A 12,951-nucleotide genomic window follows, 5' to 3' on the forward strand; every position below is an offset into this window, starting at 1 on the left:
AATTTTCTTTCAATTTATTACGTTTTACTATTTTTTACTATGGTTAATTATTCGCTGTAATGTAAAAAATCTGATTATTTAGTAGAGAGAAAGAAAAGATATTTACTCACAGGCAGTCACAATGTAAGTCCAAACACAGAATCACAATTTAATGCAATATTGACGAAAAGTTAATTCCAAATATTGTTATTACTTAAGTATTACTGTAAAAGTATAAGTTTAAATAGTATTTGCAAGTTAATTTCAAAGCCAAACAGAATGAAAACATTTAACTCAATGAATACCTCTAACGCAACATGAAACATAAATTTCTTTCAATTTATTATGTTTTACTATTTTTAACTATGGTTAATTAATCGCTGTAATGTAAAATAGTTCTATTATGAATATGTAACAGTTCCCATGAAAATAACAGCAATAGCTATAAATTGTACATTTGGTTACCCATACCCGGAGGTTGGTGAGTGAAGCGAGCGGGGGCAAAACCTCCTAGTATTAATAAAAGATAAGAAGATGCCAAAACAGAGCCTAATGTACTACAATTTAGTAAAAGGCTTCCATTACTACATATGATGAATCAAATACTACTGCACCATACTGATTCAGATCCACACTACTTCTCAAGAAATAATCTTAAATTTGTTTGGAATCATTTATATCACTGTGGCAAACAAAATTATACTGATGGCTATATTAGTTGTACTTACCAGTAATTGTTACAGTGTCAGCCGAAAGTGGATGTTGACTGAGACTGCTAGTCTCAGAGTCGATGTGTAACGTAGTAAGGCTGGCTAGTTCTTGTTCATCAGCTGTTGGTTGCCGGTTTTGGGATCCTTCCATTTCCACATTTGCAACTGCGGCTGCTTCAACACCAAAGCTGAAATCTATAAAAATGAAAAGGAATATGGAGAGACACATAAGAAGTTCACTTGCACAAAAGTGATCCACAACAAAAATTAAAAATCTTCAATTGTTTGTAAAAAAAATCTATTTTCTAATGAAATATGGTCTCACTTTCAAATTTGCAGCTATCATACTGAAATGCATTAAAAGAATCTGAATGACTGTCAGAGCTGACAAGATCACTACTGCCTGCGCTGGCTGGAGATGTCCATTCTGAAGGCACACCAGGGTCATCAATAGGTCGCATGGAATTCTGTCGATTCAACAGATCTGGAAGATCTTTTGGAATCTCTAGACTCCCTGGGCTGCTTCCTCTCCTTGCAACAACCTGTTAAAATATATAGGAAAGTTTATATGAACAGTTTTTAATTTTCTTTTTATTGACCAATTAAAATAACATACAGTAAAATCAAAAATAAATTATAACTGATGTTATTATTAACCAATAAAAACAATCATGATAAAATGCATGAATTGTATGTGTCTTATAAATATTACTTCTAAACACACATAGAAACATATTACAGTAAATTAAGGTTTTTACTCTTTTGGGTTTGCCAGCATATTCCTTAATTGCAAAGTTCCTCAATAACTCATTCAGCCTGTTTCTAAACGTTTTCAAGTGTCAGCCCCACATCTACCCTTACGTAAATTATTAGGAGTATCTTACAACCTCCTGCATCAAGACGTGCTTCCTCCCTAATACAGAAGAATAACTTAATGAAAGCTGGCCATTTAACTAAATACATAGTTCTAGTTTGCTGTCCACTTGATGTTTCCAAAACATTGTCTGCAAAGTGTTGCTTTCACTTTCACTGCATAGCCAGTTTTTAATTTTAGGTATCAATCATCTATTACATGAAGAAATATCTAACTTTTGTGTAAAACATTTGTTTGGCTATATGTTCTTGTTGGCAGAATAAGAAAGATTAGCGTTCCACCCCATTCATTCCTGAACTGAAGAAGGCATTCTATTGATACATGTTAACTAGAATCTCCTTATAAGTGTACTCTACTAAGGGTGCTGTATATCCCATTAGCCTTTTAAACATGCACGTGCAGCTGAAAAGACAATAACTAGCTCTTATACCCCATCCATCCAACACCCAACCCGCTATATGCTAACACAAGGTCATGGGGGTCAATATATAAATATACCAAACAGTTTCTACCTGCTCCTTGAGTGCCAACATTTTTCTCTGAGTTGCTCCTGGTATTTCTGTAAATTCTTTTTTTGTTTTAAACTAGTGATTTGTTATGTTCATACTGTATACCCAACAGTGATCAAAAAGCATTTATTGACTTACAGGAGCTATAGAGCTGCTTTCTCGTCAGTCATTTTTTCTTGCTTCCTTTCTGTTGAGAAAATCTATTCTATTTGATACTACTTTAAATTTTTTGGCACTAACTTAGCCTGTACTGCATAAAGTATACTTTTAAATATTTTTGCTCCACAATAATCACTACAATTTGAAGACTATTCTAATGTATATTAAGATTTTTTTTGTACTACTTAAAATTTTCTTTAATTAAAAACTAAAAATCATACATTTACTTTCCACAACACCGTAAGGCTTAACGTCTTAACGACAGCATCCTGATAGTTGTATGAATGCTAATTCCGGTGCTTAACTGATTGTTGGGTTTTCTCAGCTCATAGTTCAGCAAGTCGTCTTCTTCTTCTTTCGGCTGTTCCCGTTAGGGGTTGCCACAGCGGATCATCTCCTTCCATACCTTTCTGTCCTCTGCATTTTGTTCTGTTACACCCATCAACTGCATGTCCTCTCTCACCACATCCTTAAACCTTCGCTTAGGCCTACCTCTTTTCCTCTTCCCTGGCAGCTCTAACCTTAGCATCCTTCTTCCAACATACCCAGCATCTCTCCTCTGCACCAATGTTCCCTCTAAGCTGAGTGCGTGAGCGATCGCTCACACGAATTCAGAGCATCGCTCATACTTCCCGCACGATTGCTCATTCCGACGGCGTCGCTTGTACTTATTGCGAAAATTGGTGCTCAGAAATTTTTGGCTTAAACAAAATGTCGCTCATAAACAATGTTTTTTGCTCACTATATGCTACTCCTTAGAGGGAACATTGCTCTGCACATGTCCAAACCAACACAATCTCACCTCTCTGACTTTGTCTCCCAACCGTCCAACTTGAGCCGACCCTCTAATATCCTCATTTCTAATCCTGTCCATCCTGGTCACCCCCAGTGCAAATCTTAGCATCTTTAACTCTGCTCCTCCAGCTTTGACTCCTGCTTTCTGGTCAGAGCCACCTTCTCCAACCCATTTAACATAGCTGGTCTCACTACCGTCCTGTAGACCTTCCCTTTCACTCTTGCTGATACCTGTCTGTCACAAATTACTCCTGAAACTCTTTTCCATCTATTCCACCCTCACCCTGCCAGCACTCTCTTCTTCACCTCTCTTCCACAATCCCCATTACTCTGTACTGTTGATCCCAAGCATTTGAACTCATCCACCTTCGCCAACTCTACTCCCTGCATCCTCCCCATTCCATTGACCTCCCTCTCTTTTACACACATGTAGTCTGTCTTGTTCCTACTGGCCTTCATTCCTCTCTACTCTAGAGCATTTCTCCACCTCTCCATAGTCTCCTCAACCAGCTCCCTTCCCTACTATCGCTACAGATCACAATGTCATCAGCAAACATCATAGTCCACGGGGACTCCTGTCTAATCTCGTCTGTCAGCCTGTACATCACCATTGCAAATAAGGGTTTAGATGTAATCCCACCTCCACGTTGAATGCATCCGTCGCTCCTACCGCAGACCTCACAAATGTCACACTTCCCTCATACATATCCTGTACAACTCTTAAGTACTTCTCTGCCACGCCAGACTTCCTCATACAATACCACATCTCCTCTCGAGGCACCCTGTCATATGCTTAGTCTAGGTCCACAAAGATGCAATGCAATTCCTTCTGGTCTTCTATAAACTTCTTCATCAACATCTCAGAGCAGACATTGTATCTGTGGTGCTCTTTCTTGGCATGAAACCATACTGCTGCTCACTAATCATCACCTCACTTCTTAACCTAGCTTCCACTACTCTTTCCCATAATTTCATGCTGTGGCTCATCAATTTTATTCCCCTGCAGTTACTACAGTCCTGCACATCTCCCTTATTCTTAAATATCGGCACAAGTACACTTCTTCTCCACTCCTCAGGTATCCTCTCACTTTCCAAAATTCCATTAAACAATCTGGTTAAAAACTCCACTGCCACCTCTCCTAAACACCTCCATGCTTCCACAGGTATGTCATCTGGACCAATGGCTTTTCCATTCTTCATCCTCTTCATCGCTGTCCTTACTTCCTCTTTGCTAATCCGTTGCACTTCCTGATTCACTATCTCCACATCATCCAACCTCTTCTCTCTCTCGTTCTCTTCATTCATCGGCCTCTCAAAGTACTCTTTCCATCTGCTCAACACACTCTCCTCACTTGTGAGTATGTTTCCATCTTTATCCTTTATTATTCCTAACCTGCTGCACATCTTTCCCAGCTCGGTCCCTCTGTCTAGCCAATCGGTGCCTTTTCTTTAGCCTTCACCAACTCTCTCTTCACCTTGCACCTTATCTCCTTGTACTCTTGTCTACTATCTGCATCTCTCCGACTATCCCACTTCTTCTTTGCCATCCTCTTCCTCTGTATACTCTCCTGTACTTCCCCATTCCACCACCAGGTTTCCTTTTCCTCTTTCCAGATGTCGTGCCAAGCACCCTTCTTGCTGTCAGCCTTACTACATCTGCTTTCGTTACCCAGCTGTCTGATAACTCTTCACTGCCATCCAGTGCCTGTCTCACCTCCTCCCTAAACTCAACCTTGCAGTCTTCCTTTTTCAAATTCCACCACTTGATCCTTGGCTCTGCCCTCACTCTCTTCCTCTTTTTGATCTCCAACGTCATCCTACAGACCACCATCCTATGCTGCTTAACTACACTTTCTCCTGCCACCACTTTGCAGTCTTCAATCTCCTTCAGATTTGACTGCATAGGATGTAATCTACCTGTGTGCATCTTCCTCTACTCTTGTACATAACCCTATGTTCCTTCCTCTTCTTAAAATATGTATTCACCACAGTCATGCCCATCCTTTTGGCCAAATCCACTATCCTCTGACCTTCTTCATTCCTCTCCTTGACACCATACCTATACATCACCTCCTCATCTCCACTGTTCCCTTCACCAACATGCTCACTGAAATCCGCTCCAATCGCCACTTTCTGTCCCTTGGGTACACTGTTCATCACTTCATCCAACTCACTTCAAAAATCTTCTCTCTTATCCATCGCACACCCAACTTGCAAGGCATATGCACGAAAAACATTCATCATCACACCTCCAATTTCCAGCTTCATAATCATTACTCTGACACTCTTTTCACCTCCAAAACACTCTTGACATACTGTTCCTCCAGAATAACTCCTACCCCATTTCTCCTCCCATCCACACCATTATAGAACAATTTGAATCCACCTCCAGTCCACCTGGACTTACTCCACTTCCATTTAGTCTCTTGAACGCACAATATATCAACCTTCCTTCTCTCCATCATATCTGCTAACTCTCTCCCCTTACCGGTCATACTGCCAACATTCAAAGTTCCTACCCTCAGTTCCACTCTCTTTATTTTCCTCCTCTCCTGCTGCCTCTGGACACATCTCCCCCCTCTTCTTCTCCTTCTTTGACCAACAGTAGCCCAATTTCCGCCATTACCCTGTTGACTAACAGTACTGGTGGCAGTCGTTGTTAACCCAAGGCTTCATACTTGAGTAAGTAAAGTTGCTTTTTTCATACCGCTTTAATATGATTATAGTTAATACGATCATTTGTTGAGATACAAAAAAATACTCCCATTGTCATTCTGTCATTTTAGCTCGTTTCTATTAAATCCAAATACCTCCACTAAAATTCAATTCATCTACCTGTGGAAGAAAATATAGGCCAAAATACTGATTATCAAGTGCCGATGATTTACTAATACCTGCAAGCAAGGGGCAGTTGCATTTCTCAATACCACTTGCAAAGTACATTACAAGGCAAATCATTTTTATATCCAGAGTTTGGACTGACTCACCTCAAGCCACATCACCTCGTACACACTTCTGATGGACAAAATAGCTATTCATATATATTTTATTACACTTATACAAGTCTAAAGGCTGGAAACTCCTCCTATAGAGAAGGGTAAAGTATATAAAGTCGAACCATTGCCAAACTATTTTGTTAATTACTGGCACTGCCAAATATAACATATTCACACTCACTTAATGCAATTCAAGGTGACAGCAGATACAATCCCAGAGATATCAGGAGTATCATAGGAACAACCCAGGATACGAAAAAGTCCATCGCAGGGCCAAAAAAAAAAATACAGTTCTCTGTAAGAGTTGTAACATCCCCTACCATATAAAAACTCAACTTTCTGATGAAATGCATTTCCAGTGTGCATTTATTGGCCACAGAATTTCACTTATGTGACAAAAATGTTATCAACATGTGCTGTACTGAATGTCACATTCAAGTCAGGAATCACTTACATTTGTGTTCTTGCTGCGTAATCGCTCTGCTATAAACTCATCCATCAGGTCACTAATGTTGGGATTGCTGTTGCCAACATCAGTGGAAACTGGACGACTCTTTTGATTCAAATCCTCTTTACTGGCTACAGTTAAATAAAGAAATATTATTAGTCTAAAATTTTGAGATTACTGCAGATGAAACTGTAAACATCACTTTTAATGATGTATAACATAATAGCTAATGTTTTCCTGATATTTAAGTCAGATATTCCTTGCTTTATTAAAAAAAAAAGAGCTTTCTGAAAATGTTTATATTATCAAGGTTTTTTGCTCTAAAACTACTGTAATTATGTGGTTCTTTGTTGATGCATTAATTATAAAGTGGCTTAGGACATATAACAAAGGGATGAAGTAATAATTATAAAATAATTTGTTGGCTTACTATGACTAAAAGCTGAAACTTATAAAAGTAGGTATTTTGTATTAAATCTTGAACACTATATTGTACATAGCAGCTTTTAAAAGTTTTACTTTTGCTCATTCCTAAATGGAAAAGCATTCTTGACAGCCATTACGAAGTACTAATTTTGCAGACGTCTAGTGAATGTCAGTGTAAAGAGACACAAATGTCAGGAAAACAACATTTATATTTAGTAATCATTACATCAAACATTTTAGCAGCAACACCTGTGTTTGAGATAAAGGCCACAATCATTTGTTGCTAGTAAGCAATGCAGGAGATACTCACAAAAGCATGCAGCCACAGGAAATTCACCAATTCATTTTGCTTTAGTTATTAAGCATTAGTAAAGGTGTAACCGTGCCATAGCAGCATATTTTGTGAACAAAATATTTTGTTAGAATTCATTTTTCAGTATGTTTGTTATCCATAGGTTTAAGTTGACATTTTAAACAGCTGTGAGAAATGATTTACTCCACCCAGAAAAAAAAGACCAACATATTTTGACACCCAAAGCTATTTCCACCCTTTTTTCTTTTTCTATAATAAGCATAGATTTTTGGTGTTATATCTACGCTGAACTTAGATGTTGTTTATTTGCATAAATGAAACTGTCTGTCTTTTTAAACAAGCTGCATGGTGGTGATCAGTTCAGGAAATGCATGATGTATAGCCTCGCAGCTACGAAATGTACTCAAAACAACAAACTGGGAGGCTTAATTCCTACATCTACTTTAAATGTGGCAGTATTCGGAGTTCCAACATTAACCACATCACTGCATTCAAAAAAAGTGCCTTACACTACATCAATCGTTTGGGGTTGGGCTATTTTTATTCATTTTAAATAACTATACAATATGTAAATATTGACTGATTCAAGCAAATTATACGTTTTTAATTATCTGTGATAAAAGAAGTAACACTTCCTTCATAATTCATAGGACTGGAACACTAAACTTGAATTGTTCACATTCAAGAGGCTCAAAATAAACAAACTGTACAAAAATATTGATAAATGTGCAAGACAAATTTAACAGAGACAAATACTGCCCTCTGGTGGATACAAAAACAACTGCAGCTATTATAATAAAACCTACTTTTTAATAATGTGAGCTATTTATAACTAGAAAACAGGCTATACTGAATAGCACTCTGAAATAAAACCGGTTTTATTTATTATAATTTGTAAGTTTTATAGAAAATACTGAAGTTAACATTTAGAACATCCAGACTATATGAAAATATTACATCTGTGTGAATGCCTATACTTTTATGTAAAACAAAATGTAATTGGCTTTGCACATATTTTGGGACTTAAAAGTAATCACCAAGTAAGATCTAATGTTGTGCAATTAACAAAAAACATGCACAGATTAAATGTACTATTTTAACGGCCAATCAACTTAAAAGAACAATTTTAATATGAAAAACTTACAAAAACAATTTAAAATATCATTATTTCTAAACTATTAAATGTCATTTTTATGCCTTCACTGAACACAATGGAAATATGTGGAAAGGAAAGCTGAAAAATAGTAATTTGTAATCTCTAGACAGATGCTACCCTTTGCAAACATAATTAGGAAAGATAACTTTAATTAGTAAATTTAAACTTGTAACGGTTATTTCTTCTTATAAGAAAAATGTAAAAAAAAAAAATTGCTTCCCCCTCAATGTGAGGGTATATTCAGTCTACAGAATAAAACACCTGAAGTATTAAGAGACTACACGGTCCAGCTCATAACCATTGTTTTAGTTGTTAAAAGAGATTTTTATTTGGTTTTTTTTTCCAGGATGCTAGGGTGGAGGCAGGCTGGGAGGGAAATGTGAGCTGATCAAAAGGGCACATGCAGCATCCAAAAGAGAAGAAAAGCAGAGATTAAATCCCAAAGAGCTAAGGGATCTTCCTAGGGTTTTTTTTTTGGGGAGGGCTTGGCTTTGATTGCACTACAAATGAAAAGATAAAATAAGTAAGCTTTTTCATTTGCATTCAGCACAAAAGAAAAACAAAAACATAACAAAAAACAGGCACTTTGTCTTCGATTTGTGCTTAGTGCACTGTTTAGTGCTCACCTGGTGCTCTCCTTCCAAAATAGCCCAATACATGACTGTACAGATCCCTCAGTGGCGCCTCTGCTGGCACTTTGTTCTGCCGCTGTGGGGAAACATTTGCCTTTGGCTTGGAGAGAGCATGTACGACAGATTTATAGACACCCCCAGGGAGCTGTGTTGCTGCAGCCCAGGTTCGTGCACTTTTGTGGACCTCACAAGGCTATTTATTGAATCATCTTCTTCTAACTGACTCCCTAACACGATTCCCCCAGCTACATCTTTCTCTCTTTCACAAAGTGGTGGTACAGGACTAACAGGCTTAGACAGACTGGATCTGGTGGTTTCATGTACTGGCATACTATATCCACTACTTGTACCACTAAAGCCACCTAGCCTCTTTAGTCGTGCTTTCCATGGTGCTTCTTTGGGTTCTAGAGGATTATGAAATTGAACAGATTCAGTTGAAGGTCTAAAACTTACATGGACACCAGCATGTCTTTTCTTGCCCACAACACGAATTAATCTAGGTTTGGGAACTGCGGTGGAAGATGTGTGCTTAGAAAGAGCATTTGTGCTTAGTGGTTTAGGTGACTCAAAAGCTATAAATGAACTGTGCTCTTGTTTTTGCGCATGCATTGCTTGTATTTTCTCTGACTGATATTTTCCAACTTCTGATCTACCCTTTTCTAACTCTGCTACAAAAACTTCTTCAGTAGCTACTTGTCTACATAATATTTTATTTTTATTTCCATCATTTAGACCACCTTCTACTGCTTCTCCGGCTGCTCCGTGGATAAGCAGCTCCTTATGTTGTTCATTAGACCATGTTAATTGGTCATCCTTATCTGATGAATTGATATATTGACAAAAATTAGGAAATATTAGGCCTGCATCTTTGTCCACTGGGTAAGGAGGCATGCCATGTACAATTTCTTCATTACTCATTTTATCCAATTTTGGCATTATTATCTGATCAAGATTATTTGATGCCTCATCCAAACTAAGAGGCATTTCTTTCAGTTTAAGCTCAACCCTATCAATCCCATCTCCTTTCTCCTTTAAATATTCTCTCAGAGATGACAGCAAGTCTTCTTCCCCTATAAAATCTTCCGAGTAACTTAGCTGAGAATCTGGTTGAATTTGCTCTGACGGCCCTATAAGTTGACAAAGGTGGTCATAGATGCTATCCCCAACTTCCAAAGAGGACTCTCTACTGTTCGGGTTACTCTCCGTAGACATAAACCACTGGGGGAACTCACAAGATCTTTGTGAGCTGGAAATGCCATGGGATGTCCCGTCAAGTACAGGAAGAGCACCTTTAACCCGTTCTGCAATGAATGGTTCCATGATGTCAGAGGTACTGCTACTCCGAGGCAATGGCTGTTCCTCTCCAATTGTTGCAAACACCTCAGAAGGAGGCATCTCTTCACTCTGAGAAAAGTGCCTCATTCGTGGAGCACGGGGTATTACCTGAGGATCCTCAATATCTGATCAAAGACAAAAGAACATAAACTCATAAGAAACTAGCAAAACAGTACACAAAAACATTTACAAGCTGCATGCAACTTTGTAACTTCACAAAACCATTTCAAAAAGGAAATAAACGTTCCTATAAGAGGCTGTTTAATATTCGTGCTACCACATTGACAATAGGTTCCTCTCCTAAGGCAACACGGAAAGAAAATCCCATCATTAGAAAAGCAGGTTTTACATCCCAATTTTTTTTCCCTTTTTAATCGTAATCATTAAAAATTTTCCCCTTAAAGATCACTTTTTAGTATGCAACAACTAGTTTAAAGCTCTGTAACTTAATGCTAAATGGCATCTGATTGTTAAAGACCTTAAATCATTATAGAGTCAGGCATAAATAAGAAAGAGGTGTATAAGATTGTATTCTGACATGTTTATAGGAGCCGACAGCCGAGTATGTAGACTTCTCTTGGAGGAATGTCAGACATTTTACACTCTAGCCAACTATAGCTGGCAAATACAGTAGCTACAACTCGGAACATATGCTCTCTTTTTTCCTTTGTATAGCTTTACAATTTTGTATTTATATTATGTTATCTTTAACTTTGCATTTATGTTATATTTAAAATATAATTAACTGAAGACAGTTGAAAGTTTTCCTTTTAAACTGAAGACCTCTGAACTCTAGTTTAATTTTTCATATTTAAACCAGATGTGCATTTTTGACTCTTCAAAGAACCAAATACAAGTTAATTATAAATGACTACATAGCTGAAATAAGGCACTGGTTTGACTAACATATTTCTGATCAACAACAGATAAAAATAATGTGATTTAATGTGATCACCAAGCAGACAGGTTTGGGACCTGTCACTGTCTGTAACTGAAGTTAAACTTCCTAATTAGTACACTAGCACCATAAATTGCTCCATAATGATGGTCAACCCAGGCATACTGCAGGATTCTCTGTAGAGCACTTACTCCACTTATTGTTCACTTTTGACTGTTTGGTCAGACACAATGCTAGCTTCATGATTAAATATATCACCAATATTTCAAGACCTGATTACTGGCAATAATGGGGCCACTTATAGAGAAGAGACTTTCATTCGGACAGTGTTTCCAGAAAAACAATCTTTATCTTAATGTCTTTAAAATCAAGGAACTGGTCACAGACCTAAAAGAGGAGGAGGCAGATTTGAATCTGCATCAGTGGAGAGATGCTATAGAGTGTGTCCGCAGATTTGAATCACTTTGAGTCACTATCATCATCAACATGAAACTGATTAATTATTAGTTAAACAATGTGCTAACTCATACAACTGAGAGCGGCCTGGTCACTTCTGTCAATACAAACTAACCAGCTTCTAGAAATGCACTGTACTGTCTTATCCTCACGGGCTGTATTATATCATAGCACCAGCTAAGCTCAGGATTGCAAAGTACAAAAAAGGGTTGTGAAATCACCTCTAAAGCTGCTTTTCTTTCTCCTCCATTCTAACATATGGTGCAGAATTATTACCACTACTTAATAGCCACTCACACTGACAACTGCATGATTGTTTTTTTGAGTATGTCACTTAATGTTGTATGTAACGTATGATGTTAAATTCACTTTCTCTGTCATATTCATCTCCAGTTGTAAGTACTGCACTACTGGCACTGGTCTATTGGGGACACACAAGAAAGAATTTTACTGTACTGTGTACGAATGACAATAAAATTGAACTTGACTTGAAAACGTTCTACAGGAAAATCTAGCAGTAATGCTAATCATATTTAGAGGCACTATGGTCTGTACTGCATTATTAGGCACAATATTGAGCCTGCTCATTTTTTATTTATAATGTCCCTTTCATTGCAGATAATAACAGCTTAATTGGAGAAAAAGCCATAAATTATATTAAGCTTTGCACTAATCATTAAATCAACTATTTATGCGTTTTTGGGCACCACTTGTACATTTCCAGTGCTAACTACACACTGCCAGATGCTATCAGTGTAAAGTTACCCCAGCATGGTGAAGTTGCTATTGATTTGTTACATAAAACTAAATGTTTCTACACATGGAACAAATAGCTTTTTCACACAATGCATTTATAATTATTTTTGCAAACTAGCAATTTTCATACAGTAATTTACAACAGGGTCATTGCCACAAAAACATGATTAATGCACTTAAGAGACAAGTGCTTTTTTAAAATACATCTGTCTATTACAAAACAAAATTCTGAGACGAGACTATTTCCAAGAGATTTTTTCATGTCTCACAAGAAGAGATTTTAGTCCTGAGATTTTTTCAAGTCACACCCTCCACTCAACCATATTCAACCAAGTACACGGTCCTCTCACCTCTCATTTGTGTGAATGCTCTTGACAGACACAGTACCTGCTCTCTCAGTTCTTACAAATTTTTACGTTTTCCTCACTTTAAAATCCCTATGTCCAAATCTTATTGAAGAATTTCATCCTGAAGGGTTACAACTGAAGAAATGAGTACACATGCAATCC

General features: G+C 37.5%; 1 protein-coding gene across 1 annotated transcript in view; it reads right to left on the minus strand.

Annotated features, from left to right (window-relative positions):
• Positions 1–12,951, minus strand: part of ralgapa1 (Ral GTPase activating protein catalytic subunit alpha 1) — a 239,692-nt gene that overhangs the window by 148,527 nt on the left and 78,214 nt on the right. Inside the window, 5 exon segments of the mRNA XM_039741861.1 lie at positions 708–884; positions 1,015–1,231; positions 6,477–6,601; positions 8,992–9,136; positions 9,139–10,457. Of these exon segments, the coding sequence (XP_039597795.1) occupies positions 708–884; positions 1,015–1,231; positions 6,477–6,601; positions 8,992–9,136; positions 9,139–10,457 (1,983 nt within the window).

Source organism: Polypterus senegalus, chromosome 18, assembly GCF_016835505.1.
Source record: "Polypterus senegalus isolate Bchr_013 chromosome 18, ASM1683550v1, whole genome shotgun sequence".
Taxonomy (NCBI): domain Eukaryota; kingdom Metazoa; phylum Chordata; class Cladistia; order Polypteriformes; family Polypteridae; genus Polypterus; species Polypterus senegalus.